Source organism: Amia ocellicauda, chromosome 5 (assembly GCF_036373705.1).
Source record: "Amia ocellicauda isolate fAmiCal2 chromosome 5, fAmiCal2.hap1, whole genome shotgun sequence".
NCBI lineage: Eukaryota > Metazoa > Chordata > Actinopteri > Amiiformes > Amiidae > Amia > Amia ocellicauda.
Window position 1 is genome coordinate 15098355 of NC_089854.1, and position 26334 is coordinate 15124688.

Consider the following 26334-nt stretch of genomic DNA (forward strand, 5'->3'; position numbering starts at 1 on the left):
TGTATGCTGTTTCCCCCTTCCCCCGTGGTGTAGTGTGTATGCGTGTACTACCAGTAATAGGGACCATTCTGTACATTAAGTGTAATGGCAGCGTAGGTGGAAGGCTCCTTGTGACTCACAGTAGTGTAAAAGTTGGTCAACAGCTCTCTGAACTCTGCCTTTCTAAGCATACTGATAACCATTAAAGGCAGCCAACAACGTCATGTACAGCTGATACATTCTGCTACATGTTCCTATAGAGGTTAGAGGGCAGTATCTTCTCGTGTACTTTTCAGTTGTACCATTCATTCATAGATTTGTGTGTGTGTGCATTAGTAATCTGAACACACACAAGAACATCAGATATGAGTATTGGTCTGCCCAGGCCAGAAACCAGTTTCAGACCTGCTTTCTCATACAAGTTGCTAAGAGAAACTCTACATTTAGAGAATTTTAGGTTTATAAATTAATGTAAAAGACCGCATTGCTCCAGATATTGTGTGATAGCACTGCTATGTCTACCTTGAACCACTTTCTGTATCATAGTCACTATCACAGTTTAAAAAACACAAACATGGGACACCTGACACATAGTAAAGGTATTTCTGCAGGGTCAACCGTCACTTATCAAGACACCTTAACAATATTCAGTTCCTCCACTTCTCACTAAACATCACCACAAGGCAGCCCACAGACTCATTTTACCTGAAATTAATGCAATACTAAACGGGCCTGTGCTTGGCCTCGTTAACGTGAGTGGCACATTACAGTCAACAATACTTGAAAAATTGTGTGCATATTGGAACAATTTAGACTTAATTTACAGTGTAATCCCTGCAAATACAAACATGCAAACAAATCCACTGGAAATAGTATATATTGTGTGATTAATTTGCTCATAAACAACACCATATTTCAGTACACAACACTCAAAAGAATATGGAGATTCATGTCCGTGCATTTCTTTTTGAAATATTTCAGTTCAGAGCAGTACAGTACACTCAACATTCTCTTTCGTTTAACCACAATACCTTCACTGCTATACTGCTTCCCTACTGTCACATTACCACTTCCTGAAAAGCATGTTATTTGCTCTCCCTCTCTGTCTCTTTCTCCCTCATTGAACACCAAGTTAATTATTTCTTGATCAAGTACATGTAACCACAAGCACAGCAGACAGGCATATATCATCAACACACAGTCATTCCACAGCAACGCTTCTCATGCTCTAGAAATTATCTTTCACACGTCTGCTGTATGATTTGCATCACTCTGCCAATGGCCCTAAATAGCATTTTCGATGCAATGTGCACGCTGTCATATAGTCACAAATCATATGCATCTTTGATCTCTGCATTAGTAGGTAAAAAGTAATATGCATATGTAATTATGAACACATCAGAAATAAGTGCAGAAAAGAAACATGCATTTAATTAGGCCAAATATTTATAAACTGTATTCATTTAACAGAAAAAAAAACAATTAAATGTAAATCCCTTATATGCGAGCCAATGCAGAATTAAATATCCTGCACCGTACAATCACTTTTTACATTTACAACTTGTGCTTTGTAAAACAAGATATGGTCCAGATTGCAGGTTCTTTATTGCCATGTGTTTAAACAATAACCAGGTGTTCTCTCCTTCGTGTAGCTCTCTTTCTGTATATATGGCAGTTTTTTCAGGAATATACTTGGGCTAGGGAGTCAAACAGACCTTCTGTTTTATATAGTCTTGGTGTCTGATTCACAGCTGATGAAGGAAAATGGTTTCCATAAAGATTTTTTTATCATTATACCTGGCACCAAATCTGGCATAAAGTTTAATGTTTGACCTACAGCAGATTGATACATTAATGATCAACATTACAAGAGGTTTTTGGAAGGGTACAAGCTCCCTCTGCTGCCATGTCTGACACATTACATTCAGACAATACAAATCATACGTTGTTGTTTCGTGTAAGTTTGACGTCTTACTCTTTAAGACCCACCCTTTAAAGTTAAGATAGCAGTTTAGAAAGAAAATCGGAAAGGTTGTCGAACAACATGTTTGAAAACCATAATAATGATCCACAAGCATGATTTTCTTATTGAGCTTGAGTGCTTTGATAGAGAGGGAAGGCAAGTGATTTCCAATGTAGCTACTAAGGTTTTGTGGACTATGGGGATGAGATTTAATCCTCAGGGAAGCTTGCCTCTAAACACCACGTCCCTGCCAAAGACGAGCAATGTTCCAATGACAGTTCTTCTGTTGTCTTGCAAGTGCCCAATTGACAGCCTCACTTAAGAAGACATACAGTATCAGCTTCTTTATATCACACTCAACCTGGCCCACGTGGATCTTACTTTCAATTCTGTCAAGATTTCAGAGACACGGGGTGGTGTCTCAGCACCCTGTACACACAGGCAAGCACTGTTTAAACTGTGGACAAAGAGAACAATGTGTGGAACAACTTAACATTCTGTGCTAGAGATGTGGGATCCATGGGGAACTTCCAAGGAACTGGCTTGACGATATACATCCTGGAATGAATAAGCTACCAAATGAGAACACCGTGTTTTGGCGGGCTTGCCTCATTACTAACCTTTCAAATGTACTTACTGTTTCACCGGCAACAAAATAAATATTCAGAAGGTTGATTTATTCTTTCCATGGTTTCTGCAGTTGGAAAGATGGCATAGCATATGTAATGTTTTTGCCAGGCTAGTCACAGATAGCCACAGTTATGTAGTGTTTACTGCAGTTTGCCTTGACTCTTGGTGTTGGTCTCTCGCTGTTACAGGGCCTATGCTGTGATGAACCTTCCTCAAGGCTGCCTCCTGGTATAAGTGGCTTTAGTTGCGTCATCATTCTCAGGATTTGTTTTTTTCGGTGTTGTAATTTTTCACCCAGAACTTGCTATAATGTCATTTTAGTCTCCAGAGCTTTTCTAATTGTGTGAAAGTTTTTGTGACAGCTTCAGATTACATTTTAGGAATCTGTTGTATCCTTCATATAACCAATAACACGTACCCCCATGAAAACACTTCTTACCTCTTCACAGTCATACCATACTCTAAAAGCGTGTAACAAATAACCCTCCAGAGCCATCCCTGCTAAAATTGATGTCATAAATCTATATTGGAATCAGAGATGTAGTTAATTAGCTGTACATGAAAGCTTATAAAGACTGATTCTGTATCTTTTTATTTGAAGCAGAGTATTGCTCTTTGCTCAAGTGTAATTCCATTATAATCCTTGGAGAGCCCTCTTTGTTACAATTTTCAAATTCATGTCACATGCTTCCGCGCTGTTCTTTGATATCATTCATATACTCTGTGTAAATTACATAGGAAAATGGATGGCTGACTATCCATAACAAGTCTCTCTTACTATCAAGAGAAGTTAATCCAGGAGAGAGACACTCTGAGTGAAGGATTGTCAAACATCTGACATGTATTATAGTGCAATAGTAGACTTTAATTTAAGCAGAAGTGAAAAAACAATCAATAAATCCTGTACTTTATGTTAAGCAGAAGTGAAAAGTAAATAAACAGTCATTGACTTTGACATAACCATACTGTCCAGAATGTCCCGTGACCAATCTGAGCCAGAGTATGAAAAATCTCCATGTGCATTTTATTTTTTGACACATTTTGTTAACCACCCCCAAGAAAACCCACCAGTGACCATAACCACAGTATGATGTGTATTGCAATCAGTCCACAAGAATGTCTAGCCTCCCACTTTATATTTAGACTTAACCATAGCACTTGTTAACGGTGACGAGAACAGCTGCAGCAGCTGTCTAATATGGAACAGAACCTCCTGCAGCCTCCCTAGCTGGAAGGAGCCACTGTCTGTCAGCCAAGTAAGACTGTGTTTGCCAAGGCACAGGAAGTGATGATGTCATTTCACAGCCTAGAACACCATGTTCTATATGTGGCGATGGGTGATACGTGCTAAGGCTGTTCTGTACCTAGAAACCCTGCCACCCCCCTCCTTCTATCACAGCTTATCTTTTTCACTTTAAGCCAAGGCCTCTGAACTCAGTAACCTTTTATAGAGGTGTATGTGTCCTTGCTCTTCACTGTATCACTTATCATATCTCCCTCTTCTCTTCTCCTGTCAGACATATCTAGAGAGTATGTGGTTACCTTAACTTCTCCCACCAAGGTTTCCTTACAGTAGAAGCAGTTTGTTGCTCACAGAATGATCAAAACTATATATATTACATTGTTTTCGATGTACTTCATCCATTTGATGTTTTCTTCTTTAAAAAGTTAGCAAATGTAAAATACAAGCAATCAGTGTTGTGAGTCTTCATGCAGTCTGTTCTCAACACCAGTACAGCATGTACACATGAACTACAGATGTCATTCTCGGTTTCTGTGCAGGGGTGCCTATCCTCCTCTTTGCAGATAACTAACTGAAACTTGCCGTAAAATATTACATCAAATGTGACTCACATCTGTGACCAAACACTAAGCAAGTGCTCAATTCAGAATAGTGGGTGTGATCTTTTTCTTCTGACTAGTGTAAACAAATTACCACAGAAGGAACTGGGGTCATACATTTCCCCAACAATTCACATTCTGCAATATTTAACTATTGACGTTGTTTCGGTTGAGAAAGGGGGCCTACCTACCTTAAAACATGTACATGAACTCCTGATACACAAGCATTATAAAGGTTAGGGTTGGGCTAGGATCTAAAGCTGATGCAAATCAAATGGAAAGAAATTAAATGAGACTTCAAGACTGAAGTTGACAACCTTTTAAAAATGAAACTGCTTTGAATATACAAATACATATGTAGCTGAAAGTATTTGTACCAATTCCCATGGAGTGGCAGTCAAATGTTTTCATAGTACCTGACTAAACTGAGTATACTCAATTCCCTATGGCAGAAAATCCCCATATCTACAGTATATATATATATATATACATACACACACTCAGCAAAAAAAGAAACGTCCCTTTTTCAGGACACTGTATTTTAAAGATAATATTGTAAAAATCCAAATAACTTTACAGATCTTTATTGTAAACGGTTTAAACAATGTTTTCTTGCTTGTTCAATGAACCATAAACAATTAATGAACATGCACCTGTGGAACGGTCGTTAAGAAATTAACAGCTTACAGACAGTAGGCAATTAAGGTCACAGTTATAAAAACTAAGGACACTAAAGAGACCTTTCTATGCCCAGGGTCCCTGCTCATCTTTGTGAACGTGCCTTAGGCATGTTGCAAGGAGGCATGAGCACTGCAGATGTGGCCAGGGCAATACATTGCAATGTCCATACTGTGAGACACCTAAGACAGCGCTACAGGGAGACAGGAAGGACAGCTGATCGTCCTCACAGTGGCAGACCACGTGTAACAACACCTGCACAGGATCGGTACATCCGAATATCACACCTGCGGGACAGGTACAGGATGGCAACAACAACTGCCCGAGTTACACCAGGAACGCACAATCCCTCCATCAGTGCTCAGACTGTCCACAATAGGCTGAGAGAGGCTGGACTGAGGGCTTGTAGGCCTGTTGTAAGGCAGGTCCTTACCAGACATCACCGGCAATAACATCGCCTATGGGCACAAACCCACCGTCGCTGGACGTGATTTCCTGCAAGACAGGGAGGTCAGTGTTCTGCCATGGCCAGCGAAGAGCCTGGATCTCAATCCCATTGAGCACGTCTGGGACCTGTTGGATCGGAGAGTGAGGGCTAGGGCCATTCCCCCCAGAAATGTCCGGGAACGTGCAAGTGCCTTGGTGGAAGAGTGGGGTAACCTTTCTCAGCAAGAACTGGCAAATCTGGTGCAGTCCATGAGGAGGAGATGCACTGCAGTACTTGCTAAAATGCAGCTGGTGGCCACACCAGATACTGACTGTTACTTTTGATTCTGACCCCTCCTTTGTTCAGGAACACATTATTCCATTTGTTAGTCACATGTCTGAAACTTGTTCAGTTTATGTCTTAGTTGTTGAATCTTTTTATGTTCATACAAATATTTACACGTTAAGTTTGCTGAAAATAAAAGCAGTTGAAAGGGAGAGGACGTTTCTTTTTTTGCCGAGTATATATATATATATGTATATGTTTTTCCACCCAATGAAAACATTTGGGCATATTATATATATATATATATATATATATATATATAAAGTTTTGTTTAAGGTATGTTGTGTGAACAATATTTAGATGTAAATTACTTCCATAACATGCTGAATTTTATTTATTTTCATTTATTCTTCTACTCAATTCCTCAGACATTTTATTTTTCTCCTTGAAAACAAATCTATAAACATTAACCTGAAACAATTTTTCCACACATCATCTTGATGCATAGTTTTTGGTTTCTTATGTTGTTCCACAACCCCTTTGCAAAGCAGGTGCTTTTACCAAGTCTAAAAAAATAATAATTTCTTCCATCTAGTGGCCAGTCGATGCAAGTGCTGAATTTGTGAAGCACTAGAACAGGGTCGGCCAAAAACTTCAATTCCAAAAGACTCATGTAACAGTTTCATTTGGACTAGTTAAGGGAGTATTTTATTTGATTAACTACTTAAAAGATGATTGAGAGGGGGCATTAGCATAAAAAACCATTAACATCTGCAGCCTCCCAGGACCACAAATGCCTATTATTTACTTCAAACATAAATTTAAACATATATTTATTTCAAGACTTCAGCAATTAATTCAGAGCTGTAAAACCTGAAGTTTAGGTTCTCCAGGGCTGTGGTTGTCCAACACTAATTATCTGCTCCAAGAAGAACACTGATCTCGCATTAAACAGGCTGTTGATCCCAGACTACATGTACAGCTTGTATTTCAAAATAGGCATTAACACAGATCAGTAGAAAAGCGATAGAAAAACAGACAGGACAGATGGCTGTGGTGGGCAAGGGGTTCAGAGGATGCCCTGGGCTTGCCCCTTGCCTGCAATCTTCTTAGAGCATTCCAGCAGGGCATTGTGGATGTCCTTGGCACAGGAGATCTGGGACTTGATCATGCTGAGATACTGCGAGTAGGACAGGCTCTCCGTCTGCACTGTGTCTGGCTTGGTGGCGGTGGGGACTAGGTTGGGCGAGTGCTTGGCGCTGTCGATGCTCTGGGAAAGGCACTCATAGGCCAACCGCTGGAAGAGAGTGAGAGCAGGGTGTGTTGAAGAACAGGAGAAAACAAAATCGTAAAAGAATAAACAATGTCCAGTTCACCCATTTCTGATTTAACTATAGGGGTGACCTACTCTTGTCCTGAACCAGTGTCTTCAGGTTTTCATTCCACCCTGAGCTTTTAACATAAGTTCTAGTCTTTACTGGACCATTTCAACAATATTTCCCAAGTCTTGAGTCACTGATCAAAGACCTGCTATACACAGTAGCAGCTTTTCACGAATCTAACAAGACAGCCTTCAGCATGTTTACTAGTTAAAAAATAGTTCAGGAAGACAACCCCAATCTCACACCTGACGTCTTCTATATACAGTGAGGGGAAAAAAGTATTTAATCCCCTGATGATTTTGTACGTTTGCCCACTGACAAAGAAATGATCAGTCTATAATTTTAATGGTAGGTGTATTTTAACAGTGAGAGACAGAATGACAACAAAAAAATCCAGAAAAATGCATTTAAAAAAAGTTATAAATTGATTTGCATGTTAATGAGGGAAATAAGCATTTGATCCCCTATCAAACAGCAAGATTTCTGGCTCCCAGGTGTCTTTTATACAGGTAACGAGCTGAGATTAGGAGCACTCTCTTAAAGGGAGTGCTCCTAATCTCAGCTCATTACCTGTATAAAAGACACATGTCCACAGAAGCAATCAATCAATCAGATTCCAAACTCTCCACCATGGCCAAGACCAAAGAGCTGTCCAAGGATGTCAGGGACAAGATTGTAGACCTACACAAGGCTGGAATGGGCTACAAGACCATCGCCAAGCAGCTTGGTGAGAAGGTGACAACAGTTGGTGCGATTATTCGCAAATGGAAGAAACACAAAATAACTGTCAGTCTCCCTCGGTCTGGGGCTCCATGCAAGATCTCACCTCGTGGAGTTTCAATGATCATGAGAACAGTGAAGAATCAGCCCAGAACTACACGGGAGGATCTGGTTAATGATCTCAAGGCAGCTGGGACCATAGTCACCAAGAAAACAATTGGTAACACACTACGCCGTGAAGGACTGAAATCCTGCAGCGCCCGCACGGTCCCCCTGCTCAAGAAAGCACATGTACAGGCCCGTCTGAAGTTTGCCAATGAACATCTGAATGATTCAGAGGAGAACTGGGTGAAAGTGTTGTGGTCAGATGAGACCAAAATCAAGCTCTTTGGCATCAACTCATCTCGCCATGTTTGGAGGAGGAGGAATGCTGCCTATGACACCAAGAACACCATCCCCACCATCAAACATGGAGGTGGAAACATTATGCTTTGGGGGTGTTTTTCTGCTAAGGGGACAGGACAACTGCACCGCATCAAAAAGACGATGGACAGGGCCATGTACCATCAAATCTTGGGTGAGAACCTCCTTCCCTCAGCCAGGGCATTGAAAATGGGTCGTGGATGGGTATTCCAGCATGACAATGACCCAAAACACACAGCCAAGGCAACAAAGGAGTGGCTCAAGAAGAAGCACATTAAGGTCCTGGAGTGGCCTAGCCAGTCTCCAGACCTTAATCCCATAGAAAATCTGTGGAGGGAGCTGAAGGTTCGAGTTGCCAAACGTCAGCCTCGAAACCTTAATGACTTGGAGAGGATCTGCAAAGAGGAGTGGGACAAAATCCCTCCTGAGATGTGTACAAACCTGGTGGCCAACTACAAGAAACGTCTGACCTCTGTGATTGCCAACAAGGGTTTTGCCACCAAGTACTAAGTCGAAGGGGTCAAATACTTATTTCCCTCATTAACATGCAAATCAATTTATAACTTTTTTGAAATGCGTTTTTCTGGATTGTTTTGTTGTTATTCTGTCTCTCACCGTTAAAATACACCTACCATTAAAATGATAGACTTATCATTTGTTTGTCAGGGGGCAAACGTAAAAAATCAGCAGGGGATCAAATACTTTTTTCCCTCACTGTACCTCTATTCGGGTTGTCCAAATTCCTGAAACGCACATTTAGATGGCTTATCATATGCTGCTAGATTGAATTATCTGAGTGAATCAGTTATATGTGAAGTTCAACATATTTGGGATTTGTACTAACACTAGCCTAGCCCTAACACAAACGGGAGAGCAGCATGGAAAACAAACATGAACTTACTAGGCACAGCTCCAGCTGGTCACACAGGGCATAGAACTCCTCCAGGCTTTTGTCAAATCTCTGGACAGTGGCATCACTGCTCTTACTGAAGAAGAAAGAATTCAAGAAAAACAAAACATGTTGAACTGTACTACATACTTACAAGCTGTATCTTACATCTTGAACCCATGTGGATATTCCATGAATAAGTTTTTAAAAGGCTGAATATGGATATGGGTCACTTACACTCCATTGTCAATTGCCGTATTGTGCCCTAAATTTAGAGATGCGATCTTCATGACGTTCTAAGAGACAGGAACAAAAGTGTTATGAGTATCAGTCTTCAAATTGCAGTGATTAGCTATTTACACTGAACAAAAATATAAAAGCAATATGCAACAATTGCAAAGATTTTACTGAGTTACTGTTCATATAAGGAAATCAGTCAATCAAAATAAATTCATTCGGCCCTAATCTATGGATTTCAAGTCAAGTTTTGAGGGAACATGCAACTGGCCTGCTGACTGCAGGAATGTCCACCAGAGCTTCAGTCCGGTCAAGACCCTGGTGAGGATGATAAGCATGCAGATGAGCTTCCCCGACACGGTCTCTGACAGTTTGTGTAGAAATTCAGCAGTTGTGCAAACCCAGATTCATCAGCTGTCCGGGTGGCTGGTCTCAGACGATCCCGCAGGTGGAGAAGTCGGATGTGGAGGTCCTGGGCTGGCGTGGTTACATGTGATCTGCAGTTGTAAGACCAGTTGGACATACTGCCAAAATCACTAAAACTACATTGGAGGCAGCTTATGGTAAAGAAATGAACATTCAATTCTCTGGCAACAGCTCAGGTGGACATTCCTGCAGTCAACATGCCAATTGCACCCTTCCTCAAAACTTTATAGACATAGACATCTGTGGCCTTTTATTGTCCCCAGCACAAGGTGCACCCGTGTAATGATCATGCTGTTTAATCAGCTTCTTGATATGCCACACCCGTGGATGGATTATCTTGGCAAAATAAAAATGCTCACTTACTGGGATCTAAACAAATGTGTGCACACATTGTTTGAGAAATAAGCTTTTTGTGCATATGGTCTTTTTAGGGAATCTTTAATTTCTACTCATGAAACACGGGAACAAACCGTTACATGTTGCATGTATATTTTGTTCAGTTTACATATACAGACAGACCTCTTGAAATGCTGTTTTAATGTGCCTGGCTGTCATTCATATAGCGCTACACACTCCACAGCAGTGTACTGGATCCCACTCCCTTAGCTACTGCACAACTAGGAGATTTGACGCCGGTAACTTACATAGAGCATTTATTACATCTAGTGTGTGTTGATGTTGCATGTATGTCTAGTCACCTGAAGGCTCTCTTTGAGTTGGGGAATGAGCATCTTGAAGCGATGAACCGGGTCAAAATCTTGCTGTTGGCTCAATTGCTGTTGCTGTTGATATTGTTGTTGCTGCTGCTGCTGCTGCATTTGCTGCTGCTGTTGCTGTTGCAGTGTAGTCGCCTTCAACCCCGGTTGGACTCCGGCTCCTCCAGCTTGATTCATATTTTGTTGCGATGCCATTTTTGCTGAGCGATTTCGTTTCCTGTGCAATGCACATGAACCCTGTTTGTGTTTCCTTCTGTACGCCTCGCATCCTAATTGGTCTTTCGTTTGCAAAGCATTGTGGTTATAGTAGTCTCTTAACTAGCTTGTTAAAACATACATTGTATTACTATTTTTTAAATGTAATTTCTAAAACACTGAAAATTTATATATTTAAACTCCATTGATTGATATAGAAATTCATAAATATATCGCAAGGTCGTATAGATATATTACATTTTTGAAAATGATGTATACCTATAGCCCTATATTAAAAACAGTCGTTAAAACATAAAAGTCACATTAACAAACAACATATATCGACATAGAAAATACAATTATTATTATTATTATTATTATTAATTATTTGAATAGATTTATTTTTAATGTCATTTTGCAATGTCGTGGATTTCATTCAGGCGCTGGTATGACCTACCAAACTGGAAGCGGCTAGGGTCCTAGCAGACGGCGAGGTTGGGAAGTAGAAAGTGAATTTCGTTTTTCCCTGTCTTGCCTGGTATATTTCTTTTTATAAGCTTTATTAATATTTCTTTCTAAGGAGGATATTTAACAGAGTGCGTCTTCGTGTGGTATTGTGAATTCGCCGCAAAGATGGCCCCAACCATCCAAACTCAAACCCAACGCGAAGATGGGCACAGGTAAGAAACCGTAAAGTACACTAAGTTACCTCGCCATAACAAAGTGCTGGCATAGTTTTCATCAGTATATATATATATATATATATATAAAAAACCAACTTTATTATTTGTGCATGTAATCACCATAACGTAGAGCTGATCATTTGATGCGTGATAACGTGGAGGATCTTGATCGTAAACAAGTGGTCCATTTAAGTTAACATTAAAAATATAGATAAGTAAGGTTGTGACTTAGTTGCATCAGATGTTTGTTTTTACCATAGTAGCTTTCTCCCAATGATATGGAAACCTATGCGGGACATCTTATTGAATCTGTTTGAGTTAATCTGTTAACAGTGATGAGTTGATCTGTGAAACTGTCAATGTGTTTCCTATCACAGGAGTAGCTCCCACAGAACTGTCCCAGAAAGGTAAGAGCTCTTTTTAACTTATAAGTTAATATTATTAACTTCTAAAATAATATTGATTTAGATATATATTTTCATAGTTATGCAGCAGGTTCATATTGTTTGTTTATTTTTAATTTTTTTGAATGAAAGCAGTAAGTGAGTCTTACCTCCAGTCCCTGTGGACTATTAACCATCACCGCACTTAATTTGTACAGAAAACCTAATCTTTCTGTTTGGATTGGCATTGATCTGTGTCTGTTTTGCATTTGTCAGGTCTGGAGTCGTCTGCCGTGTGAAATACTGCAACAGCCTCCCTGACATCCCATTCGATCCCAAGTTCATCACCTACCCTTTCGATCAACACAGGTAGGAGTGCTTGTTTTTTAGCAGCTTCTCGTGAAACTCCTTTGAGACATTGTCATGAAATAGTGGGTATGTAACTTGTAATTGGAAGCTAATTGAAAGTTCAGATTTAATCCCGGCTTCAGAATGTGGGATCAGAGAAATTGTATTGAGAACAGAACATCACAGACTGGCTTTTAAATTTAAAGTCCTGTTTGTTATCTAGAACTATTATTTAAAAAAGAAAACATGGTTGTCTGATTGTGATGTTTCCAGAATCTTGTGGTCATTTTCTAACTAGCAGCAAGAGCAGTTGCTCCTGATGATTTCTTGTTGGTGATAAAGATGTTTGGTCTGTGCAGGTTTGTGCAGTACAAGGCCACGTCACTGGAGAAGCAACACAAACATGAACTGCTCACTGAGCCTGACCTGGGGGTCACCATTGACCTCATCAACCCAGACACCTACCGGATAGACCCTAGCAGTAAGACTAGCTCTGCCTTTCTCTTATGTTTGTTTCAGAAGAGTGTAGACCTCTCGATTGGGCACTTCCGCCTTCTGTAAATGTATATGCCAAAAAATGCATGGGTTTTGTGGATTAAATGGGGACAAATGTTTTATTTATGCACTCATCTTCTCTTTATTATGAGCACCTTCTGTTATCAAGGTGTACATCTGAATAGAGTTTGGCATTCATGGTATGTTATTTGTAGTTGTTCCTGACATAGGGACTAGCATAGTGTTTCCAGAGATGTGGAGCCCTGTTTTAATCGTATTGTAGGAGTGGTCATGTATTTGAAAATTGTACATTATACCTTTAAGATATTTCAGTAACTAAATGTTGTTTCGTTTAGTTATGTTGGACCCAGCAGATGAAAAATTACTAGAAGAAGATATCCAGGCTCCGTCCAGCTCAAAACGGTAAAACCACTTTTATTTTTTGTGAAATATTTTCTAAACATCCAAACTGGCAGTTAATACAGAGACTGCAATTATTTTATATTGTGGCTAAATAATATTCAGAGGGATGCAGTTGCAATCTTTCTTTTCGTGCACCATATGTGATCATATTGTCTACTGACATGAATGATCTATCTTACTGAGCATCAGCTGTGTTATTTGTCCTGGGTCGTGAACTGTGATCTTCATCCATTAATTTGTTTTTCCCATTGCAGATCCCAGCAACATGCTAAGGTGGTTCCTTGGATGAGGAAGACTGAGTATATCTCCACAGAATTCAACAGATATGGTGTATCAAATGAGAAAGTGGAAGTCAAGTAAGTAGATTGAGGTCTGCTTGGGACCTGTTTACAGAGGTCTGTTTGGGGAGTGCTGTAAGTGCAGTGACACAGTGTCCTGAACTATGCCAGAACTGATGATTACAGTACACTTATCAAGCATTGCTCTTATGTCATCGTCACTATTCTCTTTTGCAACTGGATTGTGACAGACTGTTGTGCAGCTTCAATATTCAAGGAGTCTTTAGCAGTTTGTCTGATGTAATTTCACTGACGCATCATGTGGCAGTTTTAAGAGTAATGCTTAAGGGGTATGATAGTGCAAGTATCAGAAAATTACCTCCAAAGTATATATTTTTCTACATTATATTTAAATAGCAAGCACAGATTTTCAGTTACTGTGAACTGGGATGGGTCTTGTTTTAAAGAAGTGTCCACCATGGGTTTTTTTTTGTATTATTGCGTAATTGACTGGCAAAGACTGTTTTATGCAACAGTTTTAACTGAGTGTCTATGGGTAGTTTGACTTATAATGTACTAATACAAAAACGTAGTCTGTATATGCATCCCAGATGTAATTTTAGTTAAGTGACTGGCTTGTAATGAGTCCTGAACTCCCCAGCACAACATCCTGAGGGGTTTTCAAATGAAAACTCAATCCTCCCAGTTCTCAGCCTCTCTCAAGTTATCTGACACAGAATCATTAAGATTCATTGAGAGTGCTTATTACAACACAGAAATATATTAATGGAGCACCACAGACTTGCAACATTGTTGTTGCAATACTTGATTGTAAAAATGAGAAGTGAGTAGAAGGCACTTTGGCTTGTGTATGAGTCCTGTGTTTTATACCCTCTGTCTCTTTCCAGGATCGGGGTGTCTGTCAAGCAGCAGTTCACCGAGGAAGAGATCTATAAGGACCGAGACAGCCAGATCGCCGCCATTGAGAAGACCTTTGAGGATGCACAGAAACCGGTCAGTCACCAGAAATCATGATAGAGGCAGCACTGTGGAGTAGTGGTTGGGGCTCTGGATTCATGACTGGAAGGTTGTGGGTTCAAATCCTGGGTGGGGCAGTGCTGTTGTACCCTTGAGCAAGGTACTTCACTTAGATTGCTCCACTATAGTCGCCCTGGATAAGAGCGTCAGCTAAATGACAAAAATAATAATAATAATAATAATAATATTCATATTAATAAAATGCAATTTTCCATGGCTGGAAACATTGAGGGGTTTTCAAGGTAGCAGAAAATCTAAATCCCAAAACTAATCTACAACATTGTCTTGGTGACTAGAGAAAATATCTTTTGATCCAAACCTTGATTTTATATAAGTACTACAGACTCGTTTTTAAAATTATGCTAGGTTTTGCTTATATTATGAAGGGTGACATGGGGTTACAGTTGGTCAGTGTTGTTCATTTGTAGTTTGGTTTCTTTTCAGATTGCCCAGCATTACAGCAAACCCAGGGTCACACCAGTGGAGATCCTACCTGTGTTTCCTGACTTCAAGGTAATGACTGAGAGAGAACATCGCAGACTTGCCTTATATAGATTCTGGATGACGCTCTCTCCTCAGAAATGTAAAAATGTGTGTAATTATTCTGGGTTTGACACTCTAACCTAGTGAGGTTGTTTCTTCTCCCTGCCTAGATGTGGATTAACCCCTGCGCTCAAGTCATCTTTGACTCGGACCCAGCTCCCAAAGATATCTCTGGTCCTGCTGGTGTGGAAATGATGTCCCAGGCTATGATCAGGTTTGCAGATATGCCTCTTCTTACAGTAGACAGGACAGGGTCCAAACCAGTTGCCTTTTCCCTCTTACGGAGGATTTCTTTTTAAAAATTGTTTTATAATAGTTTGAGGAGTATTTCAATCCAGATCCAACCTATTTGTTTTGCTGAGCTCATCAAAGTGCTGTTTATTTAATTGCATCCAGGTTAATTTTGATAGATGTATTGATATGTATGTATTTGTGGAATACAAATAACACAAGTGCTTAATACCCATGCTTAATAAAAAATAAATTGATTAAGCTAATAAACCCCAACTGTTTTGAAACTCTGCCATTGTGTTATGGCTAGAGTGTGATGCAGTTCTCTTTTCTTTGCAGGGGTATGATGGATGAGGAGGGCAATCAGTTTGTGGCCTACTTCCTGCCCAACGAGGACACCATGGGAAAACGCAAGAGAGACTTTGAGGAGGAATTGGATTACAGACCTGAGGAAGTGTAAGAAACTGCCGCAACCTGTTTTCATGTATTTGAATTGCATGAATACCTATGGGCTTGGCCATTGAATGAACCTACTGTGACTTTACAATTCACCTTATTAGTATTTGTATTAAGAGTTTGCATACATTTTAAAGGAAGCTTTTAGTCCAGTACTTATGGCATTGATTGCAGTTGATACCTCTCAGTATTTATCAGTTTATCTCCATGATTGAACATGTCCTATGCACATGTGGTTAAGCTGAAGGTTCTATAATGGCTGCATTTTTTTGGGCTGGCAGGTACGATTACAAGATAGCAAGGGAGTACAACTGGAACGTGAAGAACAAGGCCAGCAAAGGCTACGAGGAGAACTACTTCTTCATCTTCAGGGATGGAGATGGAGTCTATTACAACGAGCTGGAGACCAGGTTTGTGTATTCCGTCGTATAGTTGGTGTTGGTGGGGAGCAGTTTGTTCCGTGTCCGTTTCCTGACTGAAGCTGTTGTATTCCAGAGTGCGGCTGAGTAAGAGGAGAGCCAAGGCCGGAGCCCAGTCTACTACCAACGCTGTGCTGGTGGTCAAGCACAGAGACATGAACGAGAAGGAGCTGGAGGCTCAGGTGAGACTAGGGCAACGCTTTGGAGCTCAGTCACCTCAGTCACAATTGTCCCGCCAGTTTGGGTATTGGTGTTTAACCGAGTGAAGTGTGTTCAGTTTTTGTCTGTGTTCTCTGTCCCCCACAGGAAGCCCGCAAAGCTCAGCTGGAGAACCATGAACCAGAAGATGAGGAAGACATCGATCTGGACAAGGACATGGACATGGACATGGACATGGACATGCCCGACTCTGGTGAGCTCCCCATCCCGCTCCTCTCCAGAACGGTTGTGCGGACCATGTGCCTTGATAGAGGGAGACTTGATGTGTCGAAATGTTTACTACACGCTAAACTAGCATTGTCTTCAAAGTTGCCCTCGTGTGATATGATGAGTTTGTGTAAATGTTTGTTTGGCTTTAATGATTTGCTGAAGGTTTTGTTTTCCAGTGCGAGCAATCCCCTGTACTAGTCCTCTCTTCAGGAATCTCATTTCCATTTTTAAACTGAAGTGCCACACATTTGATGACATTCGGCTTACATTTTGTGCACTTCTGCCAGGATCATTGATTTCAAAATTGCTATCAAGTTAATCTCTTCTATCTAAGTGAAAAACTCTCCAATCTGCATTATACATCACAGTGCTGTTGACACTTCTTACCAAGAGGACTTTCAACATGGGCAGCTCCACCACTTGAGTGTTTATATGATTTGACTTTTAAAACTAATATCATGAAGGAATCTCTTTATATATTTTTAAATCCAACATAATGAGGTTTAAGTAACAATAAAATAATCTGTCCACGCTGTCTATTCTCATTTTTTTAAAGTTGCTTTGTGAAAACTGGGAGAAAATTTGACAGCTTTTGAATTTGAAAAACAATAATTTGACATCAGTGCGTGACTTTATAATGCAGCCTGTGGGACTCTGTCTGTAAATGCCCATTTGTCTTTCTGTGCACAGGCGATGACAAGGAGAAGGGCAGCGAGAGCGAGGGAGAGCACTCAGGCAGCGAGAGTGACCGTGACGATGAGGAGGAGGAGGAAGAGGAGGAGGAGGACGCAAGGGAAGGAAGGAAGAGGAGGAGGCAGGCGGAGGAGGAGGAAGAGGAAGAAGCAGCGAAGCCACGGAAGAGGAAGGCCAGCGGCAGCGGCAGCGACAGCGACAGCGGGGACGACCGGCAGGCCAGGGAAGCCAGGGACGAGGAGGAGATCTTCGGCAGCGACGACGACAGTGACGAGGACGACGACGAGGCGGACACCAAGAATGACAACCGGAGCAGCGGCAGCGAGGAGGAGGAGGAGGAAGACGACGAGGAGGAGGAAGGAGGGGCAGGAGGGCGCAGGAGCCGCAGTCCCTCCCCAGCCCACAGCAGCAGCGAGCACTCGGAGGGGGAGCAGCACAGCGGCAGCGGGAGTGAGCAGGCCTCGGACTCCAGCGAGGGCAGTGACAGCGACTGAGCGCACGCGTGTGGCCCCGCAGGCCCCGCTGCCACACCGGGGCCCTAGACCGCGCCCGCCCTGCAGTGCTGCTACTCAGGCAGTGAACCGCTCCCTGGGATGTGCAGTCTTGTTTTTCGAAGGTCCAGCACGGAGGCTCGTCTGTGATCAGTGCAAATGTCAGGAAGATAATCTGTCTTCATATGTATATACCTTTTTTTTGTTTTTGTCTTCTGTTGGTAGCAAGTGGTACATACTAGACAGCGTTCTCAGAATCAGTTCCCAGTGGCTGTTAGTTTTTTATGGGGGGGGGGGGTTTAACTGAATAGTGAGACGTTATCCCTCATTGCCATCTCTCTCCGTCCAGTGTTGGATTAAAAAAAACTTTGTTATACGTTTTCTATTATTCCATTTAGTTTTTGGGCAGAAATGCAGAAACTGCCAGTGTAATTAACAGCTGGGAATTGTTCAGAAATGCCAGAGACAATCTGACAGTTCTTTGACTCGCAATACGTGATACATTTCAGTAAAACCCAATCTTTTTTTATTTAGGAGTTTGGTTGATTTTATATAGCATCTATAGAAGTAAATGCTTTTCAGTAGGCTTCAAACTAAAGAGGTAGTTTGTTTAGCAAAAAAGCAGTATACTTGATTTAAACTTGTAAATATGCTGTTACATAAACTTTGTGAATAAAGGGTCAATTTATACCCTATTTGGGGTGCAATTCCCCAGGTGTAATGTGTAATTGAGATCTTCTGATGCTTAAATAATAAAAGTAGACCCGTCATCTTTTGTCACACCTACATAATTTATTGATTCTTACTTTTATTTTCTATTTTCGTTGAATGGAGAAACCTCTACACCCTAGGAGAAGTTGGAATTTTCTGCATGCAAATAGCATATTGAATGCTCTGTTAACCCATCTGCAAACATGTATTCAAATAAATATTCCTTAGTCCTGGTATTTGCACTGGGAAATATTTGAGAACAATTTTTGGATGATTGAATGTAGCAATTATTCATAACCTTAATTCTGTAACAACAGATTTTCCTTTGATGTTTTACCAAATGAGGACTTTTTTATTTTTATTTTTCTTGGTGGGTCTTCGGTCAAGTTTCCTGAAATCAACAAAGGAGAACAAAAACGGTCTTCATAGTGTTCCTAACCTTTAGACATGCCTGTTTAGGAATGTGTTTGTGTTGGCTGCTGGAAGAAAGAAGTTGCAGTCTAAGCATAATTCTTCGCAGTGTCGAAAACCAAGATGGTTTTCTTTCCCCCACACTCAGCACTGTAGGATTAAAAATGTCTCAAAGCTTCTTAAAAAAATAATTGCAGTTGCAGCAAGTGATCTGGATTGCATTGGACAATTTGCGAATAGCCGTTTTTGTTTCATGGGAAATGGTTTTAAACATGATGTTATAATGATGGCAATTGGTTGGACAGATTGCAAGAAGAACAGATAAAAGCTAGACAAAATAAGCTATAGAATGGACCCCATGATATGAAACGAGCTTGAAGACCACAGAAAAGATGGGAAGGTGAAAAGAAACAAATGCTGTACATCAAAATAACTGGAAACATCTGGCAAAGGCTGTCATCCAGCAGTGGATTGATAAAGGTTGATGATGATCTATTTATGGGTTGTTTTTTCTTTCAGATTGGTCTTGCTCAGAGTTGTAATTAACTCTTGTTGGCAAAGTCACACGTCATATAAGTGACATTTGAATTGCATTGACAAGATTTGTACATGTAATCATTTTTTTATTAATGTGTTATTCAAGTTTTTCTTCTTGCTCTTTTAAAGATCAGCTATGTTTACATGTCTTATTCTATCATCAAGGTGAAGGTGTATTATATCCAAATACAGGATTAATTACAGATCAAACCCACATGTTGTTTATTGAATCTTTTCTGTGATTGCTTACACGTATCAAAACAATGCTTATACTAACAGAACAATATATACTATGAAGTTCAACTTATCGTACTTATTTATCAATTCTTTCTGTAACATAAAAAATAAGCTTGCCCTTTAAAAACAAGTGAAGACCTTTAGCGGAAGAAGGCGAGTTTTTCTTTCAGCCATTCCTCTGACAAGTCCTCTGCATTTCGGGTCTCGAAAACCTGCGGGGCAGAGTGAAAATTAAGATCGGATCGACCAGTTTTCAAGCAATGCATTAAAAGCTATTGTAGCGGAATCCTGATTTGCTCAGTTAATGGTCAAATAGTCTGCTTTAAAATGTCTGCAGATTGTTTATTTTTTGTAATAATTTATCGTCTGTTAACCTACACAAGCTGTAGGTTTGCTCATTTCTCATTTTGTTGTTTGAAACACACCTGGTTACCTGATCTTTCCTGTTCTCTAGACTGCCAATGGAAATGTGGAGGTGAAATTGGTGTGCTTCTACAGAAGGAGGAAACTTATCGTGCTTGCGGACAAGCATGCAAATGAGTCTCCCATTTCTCTTATGGCCGGACTCCTGGGGCTCAATGTGAGAACGGCATCATGCGACACGTGTACAATTGTGCAATGTCCCTGTTAAATACAATAAAATAAAGTATGACACTCATCCACAACTCTGTGGAAAAAGCATCCCCTGATTCTTGTTCTGAATGCCTTTGAACTCCACTGCACTGCAACAGTTAAGCCAACCAGATATGGGATGTGAGTGTGGGAGCATTAGATGTCTGAAGGCATGCGTGTTATTACCTTGGTGAGTTCTGCAGCCTGGACCAGTCTGTTCTTGCTGCCGGCGTACATCATCTGCTGTTCCGGCTTACAGCCTGGCGACAGAGAATACAGCGTCACTGCCATAGCATTACACACACAGGATCCTCGCTTGTTTTCCCTTCGGGTCCTGAGGAGCTGCTCTGAACATATGGACAAGGACCTGCACTATAGACCTTTTCCAGATGTTTAAATCGGCAACCACCAACACTGGAATCAAATTAGACCCTTGGAGATCAACATATTAGCCCTTACATAAATCTATTATCCTCTTTCAAATACTGTGAACAACTTTACCCCTTCAGTAACTTTGTATCTTTATTGAAATTGTGGGAAATGGTTGAAAATCGCCCCTTGCTTTTTAATTCTAATTTATTTTATGCTTGTTTACTTTTAACGGACAGTTAAGAGTTTGGCTCGGTTAATGAGCAACAGTGAGAGGAAAAAAAAAGCTAAATAATGTGGATCCCCCATAGTCCACTGACATCGGATGGGAATTTATTGAATATTTTTTCTTTATTTGATCTCAATTTGCACATCACAATCCTTGGCCACTTCAATCATAGGGATCATCATTTGAATGATTCTGAAATACTACGATCCACAGAAAGAACCCTGAACTTGTTGGCAGTCTGATAGTGTTGGGCAGTTCCATGAAACCTTTTGTCTCAATACAATGCATCAATATACTCACCCACAGGGCTGCAGAAGATGAAACACAGTGGATAGGACACTCTGCCATCTCCGTGGACATACTTATAGCTGTAGACTATGAATGTGCATCCTGGTCAAGGATCAACATCGCTTTGAAGGTAATTCAGAAATAAATCATCACTTTAAAATAAATTGAGCCAAAGCTGCCATCCAAAAATGTAGTGGGATTTTGGAAGTTGTGGCAAACCGAATTATTGGCCCTATATATATATAACTTTGTAATGCAAACCTCATTAGGCATTAGGTTATGATTTAAATATTCACTGAACCCTCCCAAACTTAATTGAGTGTAATAGGTGATGTTGCATTCTTTCAGTATTGTTACTCTGTTCTTACACAAATGATACCTTCCCCATATTACAATATATATGTAAATGTCTATTCTGCTAACACTTGAAAATATGTTTCAACATATGTCAGCAAAAGAAAAGTATTTATACAATTGTGTGCTGGTGTTTGTGTGACTTGTTTTGTTTTATTTTTTTGTTGCAGAAATATCTTTCAGGCTGGTTCAGGGCCATATGAAACTGACTAACTATTTCTGTGTTACAGGTGGCTGGACACAAAGACAGTACATAAGAAACCCCTTTTACTCTGTAAATGATTTAAGTGCAATGTCAGCTTTTTTTATCACAGGAGAAATAGACAACTGACTGTCCTGTGAGGACTGCGATGTCCAGAGATGACAGCTCTGTAGTTCTGTAGCTCAACCATCCACCATGGAAATCTGGCTTTATACAAGTAATCAGGATTGCTCCGCACATCAGAACATCTTTTATATTCAGGTGCAAATGTATATCTTGTGTAAATATTCTATTCATTGTTTGAACAATAAATAATGTTTTGTATTGTAATGATTTATGAAAGAAAGGAGCAGGGATTGGAAAAACTCAACATTATAAACCTCCAATAACAAAATAGCACGCCTCTAATTTATATGTTTATGTTTCCCACCCTGATAGGTTTTCTTTTTTCTTTTTTATCGACCAAGCAGGGCTGTTTCCAAGCTTAACAGAATTAAAACAATCGAGAGATGTACACTACTATTTCTCAAAACCCTGCTACCTATCAGAGCAAGCTTTACTTGCAGAGATAATACAGTGCACAGCCAAAAGGATATCTTGGTTGCCTTTCAGGAAGTTCACTCCTCAAGTCGTCCAGAGAAATGTCCTGCAATGAGAAGGAGTTTGGTTTGGAGTCAGTTTTAAAGACGTCAGGCTCCTTGGAGTCTTTAAAACATGTTGCAGCACAGAACTGAGACCCCAATGGAAATCACACTGCGCCACACGGTGAAGGTGTGTGGCTGGCTGTGCTCCAGTACCGTGCAGCTATCCATGTCTCTTGCCTGTGTGTATTACACTCCAGCACAAAGGGACAGGCAATTAAACCCTCTCAAGGTCCCAAAAAGGTCCTACCACATAACTGGCTATTTAAGTCTAATTGGTAAATGAATTATAAACCTTACAGTAAATTATGCACTATCCTGTACTATTGCAAGTGCAAGTATATTATAGAACAGTACAGGGCTAGAAGGCATGTTTTAAAAAAAAAGCACATTTAATGCTGCGGGAGCTTAACATAAAACAACACCTACTTCGAATTCTTCCTCCAGGATCACCAACTGCTTATCTTTGTCGATTTTCACTGAAGAAAAACACAAGCTTGTGTAGAGTGAAACAAAACAAGTCCATTCCGGCATGTGACTAAACCCAAACTCAAAATGAAACTCTGCTCAGTGACCTTCAGTGGGATCTTTCACAATGGGGAAAGTGTCCTTCTAGTTCAGGGTTTCCCAATCCTCAGCTGGAACAAAAACCAGCAGGGTAGGTTGTCCTCCAAGACCAGGTTTGGGAACCACTGCTCTAGATATCCAGACTGACCAAGAAATGAGAGCATGGAAGGCATAGGGGAAAGTCTGTTGAAATTTGGATGGATTTTTGTATTCTTTTAATCTGGATAGCACATGTCAAATATCGAAAGAAAGAATGCAAAACAAAACAACTGTTGCATAGTTAGGTTGCTCTGCACAAATCAACCAACCCCTTTATTCATGATTATTTTATCAAGTGTTTAAGATCAATTTACGTGTTGATTTGCAAGTATTCAAGGGCATTTTTTCTGTCTCAAATTATTCCAGACTTAGGGAGCTAGACTGTAGCTGGTACTCACTGAGGATGGCTGCATTGTTGGTTTCTTTGCGGAAGCGGAATTTCTTCAGCTTGTCCTTCAGGCTCTCATCTACTTCACACACCACCAGGGAGTCCGACTAGACACAACACACAGGCAGACAAAAATCACAATTCGAGCACTGGAGAAAAAATGCAAAACAAGCACATACTCGCTCATCTTCCTTACACTGTAACATTGTGTTAAACTTAGTGCATGGGAAATAGTGTTATAAATATGGCCCACTGTGTCTTCCAATTTTCTGTACTCCAACTGTGCTCTGGGGTATTTATCTGCACTAGCTAATTTTGTCCTTTTTATTATCGTCTCAGTGGTGGCCAGCTCTGATCCTGGAGAGCCGCAGTTTCATACATCCGTTAGCTGCCCACATCCTGGAAACAATGTTTAACTGGTTCAAGTCAATGATTGAGACTTGAGGTGGCACCTCATGGACCAGGGTTGACCACCAGATTTTGGTAGAACGTCTAGAAAAGCAGGACAAAGTGAAGTCATTTGTAATTCTTAAAAGGAAACTTGAAATCAGAGCAGAGACGATTGATGAGCGTTTAATTGAGCTGATCCTTAGCTCAATTAAGCAAATCACACACCATTCGGGAGACAGACAAACCCAACATGGTATTCAATCTCAACGGCTGCGTTTTAACCTGCAAAGAATGTGTTTACTGCATCTCCCCAATTTCAAGACTTGATTTATGTGATTCTGATGCACACAGGAAGAGCTCATGTCAAGACGCCTCTGGTTTGGCTGAGTGGTGTCAAAAAAGAAACAAGAAAAACAAGTGTGCTGTGGGTGGGAGCAGACTTCTTGCGCCTATGCTTGAGCAGTTTTCAGTGAATTATTAGCCTTAAAAAGCCTTAAGTGACAGATTGAGGCCGGGTTGTTAAGCCAGTTGTGCTGAAGTGTTGGGTAGTCTTGCCTTGCACACTTTCCTAAGAGGGAGCGTGTTAAAATGTACCTGCACTTGCTCTTAAACCAGCACCCAGTTCTTAGTTTTTAAAAGCCTCTCCAGTTTCTGAAAAAAGGCACACAACTAAATAACATACATAAAACAAGTTGCTTACCATTTTCTGCAAGGGAGATGTGGGTTTCCTCTTTTTTTTAGTTTTTCCGGTGCTATAAGCAGTTTCTAGTTGCAGCAAGCTTACCTTCTGACAAAGCCCTTGTGACAGGATGCTTCTGGGTTCTCCAGTTCCTTTTCTAATGTAACTGCTGCTAAAAAAAAGGGGGCTGGGCCATAATGCCTGGCAGGAAATAGGCAGTGAATGTTTTGGGTAATACAAAAGTAATAAAAAAATTTAATCAGATGAGACTGAAGGAAATATACTTAATCCTAAACTGATGCACTATGATCTATTGACTTTAAATTGCTTAAAGGGAGAGGGGAATCACTGCCATAGGTCACTTGATTGTGTGAAATTTGCTTTTTAATGGTCTCTCTTATAATTGATGATGAGTAAAAATCATTAGACATCCCTAAATATAGACATGTAAATGGTTATTGATCAATAGACACATTTAAGCAAAGGAACTGTTAAAACAATAAAATGCAACTGTCAGTCAGCTGACCATCACATTTTTTGGGACAGAACAGGAGAGATGAAGACAACATGCAAGTGTCCTCTGAAACTGGTGACAAGCCATATGTTTCTTTTCACACTACAGGCCCAGTGCATTTGTGACTAAAGCTTCTTGTGAAGACCAACAGAAATCTAAAGCCCCCAAGCATGGGTGATATACTCATTATACTATATGATCTATACTGACAAAAGCACCTGTGGCAACCTGATCAAGAATGTTTGACTTTTTTTTATATGTATTTTTGTAGAATTTTATTAATCACAAAACAGGTACATTTTTTTAAATCTCTTTTACTTAAAAGTGAACTTGAATGTGCAGTAAAATCTAAAGGAAATCCCCAGATGCCAGTCCTCCCTTTGAAATCTCTGCAACTCAAGAGCGGTAATAGTGAAAGATTCAATTTGAGGATCACAAGATTGTTTCATTTATATCGGCCTTGCTGAGATCATTTATACCCTGTATAAATACCCTGTAACCTAACATTTGGCAGGCTTTCTTCTGTAATGTAGTGTTGCTGTTTGCGGAAATGAATGGTATTGAGCCTCTAATCCCAGTGTAAGAAAAAAAAATACTGTTTCTTTTCAGACAGCTTGCACACTTAAAGACCCCTGGCGATCTGTGGGCAGGGCAGATGGCAGCCTGTTATTGCTCACTGTCAACAGCTTGGTTTCCTAGAGAACTGCGTTTTGCCTTCCTCAGGATCTGACCTTGGAGTTTATGGACCAAAACAAAGTTAAAAATACTCCCCTCCGTAGTCTATTTTGAGATTTCCTTCTGATGCAGTGCATGCAAGTTGAAGAGAGCCTTGCATTGTAAGGTGGTTTGTTGAGGTGCAGGTAGGCTGCTGTGGTGACTCCTATATGAAAGCAAACACTTTTTTGGAGATTGAAGACATAAACAAGAGCTTGTAAAATTGATTCAGTCCTTAGATTGAGCTTAACACAGACAACATAGTTTAGTAATGTAATTATTTATGTATTAATGTACTGAGGAAAATAATCACAAATTTACATTGCATAAAACTACAAATAGGCTAAAATGTAATTCTTAATACATTATGTGCAACCGTCCTTCAAAAATATAATATAGGCTTATAATATAGGCTTGTACAGCAATATGAGGGGAGCATGCAGTCAAGTCAAGCTTCCATGCTAGTTTTAATTATCTTTAAAAAAAGATTTGTATTTATTGTTATGCACAATTCATTTCAAAGCTGAAGATGTACAGGAAATGAAAATACAGTATTTTGCAAACTTTTTAGGCATGTGTGAAAAAAATGCTATAAAGTAAGAATGCTTTCAAAAATAGACATGTTAATAGTTATATTTATCAATTAACAAAATGCAAAGTGAGTGAACAGAAGAAAAACCCAAATGAAATCCATATTTGGTGTGACCACCCTTTGCCTTCAAAACAGCATCAATTCTTCTAGGTACACTT

General features: G+C 40.2%; 3 protein-coding genes across 3 annotated transcripts; 1 reads left to right on the plus strand and 2 right to left on the minus strand.

Moving 5' to 3' along the window:
• Window positions 1-6192: 6192 nt before the first annotated feature.
• med29 (mediator complex subunit 29) lies at window positions 6193-10864 on the minus strand. Its single transcript, XM_066703982.1, has 4 exons — window positions 10580-10864; window positions 9456-9514; window positions 9231-9315; window positions 6193-7101 (listed from the first exon to the last, which is right to left on the minus strand). The coding sequence occupies exons 1-4, from the start codon at window positions 10790-10792 to the stop codon at window positions 6874-6876; spliced, it is 585 nt and encodes a 194-aa protein (XP_066560079.1). The 5' UTR covers window positions 10793-10864; the 3' UTR covers window positions 6193-6873.
• Window positions 10865-11261: 397 nt separating this feature from the next.
• Window positions 11262-18472, plus strand: paf1 (PAF1 homolog, Paf1/RNA polymerase II complex component). The gene is made up of 14 exons (XM_066703983.1): window positions 11262-11472; window positions 11853-11882; window positions 12135-12227; window positions 12566-12687; window positions 13058-13124; window positions 13379-13480; window positions 14311-14416; window positions 14885-14953; window positions 15094-15197; window positions 15554-15670; window positions 15952-16080; window positions 16166-16271; window positions 16396-16501; window positions 17209-18472. The coding sequence occupies exons 1-14, from the start codon at window positions 11426-11428 to the stop codon at window positions 17703-17705; spliced, it is 1695 nt and encodes a 564-aa protein (XP_066560080.1). The 5' UTR covers window positions 11262-11425; the 3' UTR covers window positions 17706-18472.
• A 1087-nt stretch (window positions 18473-19559) lies between these two features.
• On the minus strand, window positions 19560-24507 carry gmfg (glia maturation factor, gamma). The gene is made up of 7 exons (XM_066703984.1): window positions 24378-24507; window positions 23298-23394; window positions 22723-22772; window positions 22247-22298; window positions 21109-21189; window positions 20397-20470; window positions 19560-19810 (listed from the first exon to the last, which is right to left on the minus strand). The coding sequence occupies exons 1-7, from the start codon at window positions 24378-24380 to the stop codon at window positions 19739-19741; spliced, it is 429 nt and encodes a 142-aa protein (XP_066560081.1). The 5' UTR covers window positions 24381-24507; the 3' UTR covers window positions 19560-19738.
• Between the last annotated feature and the right edge of the window lie 1827 nt (window positions 24508-26334).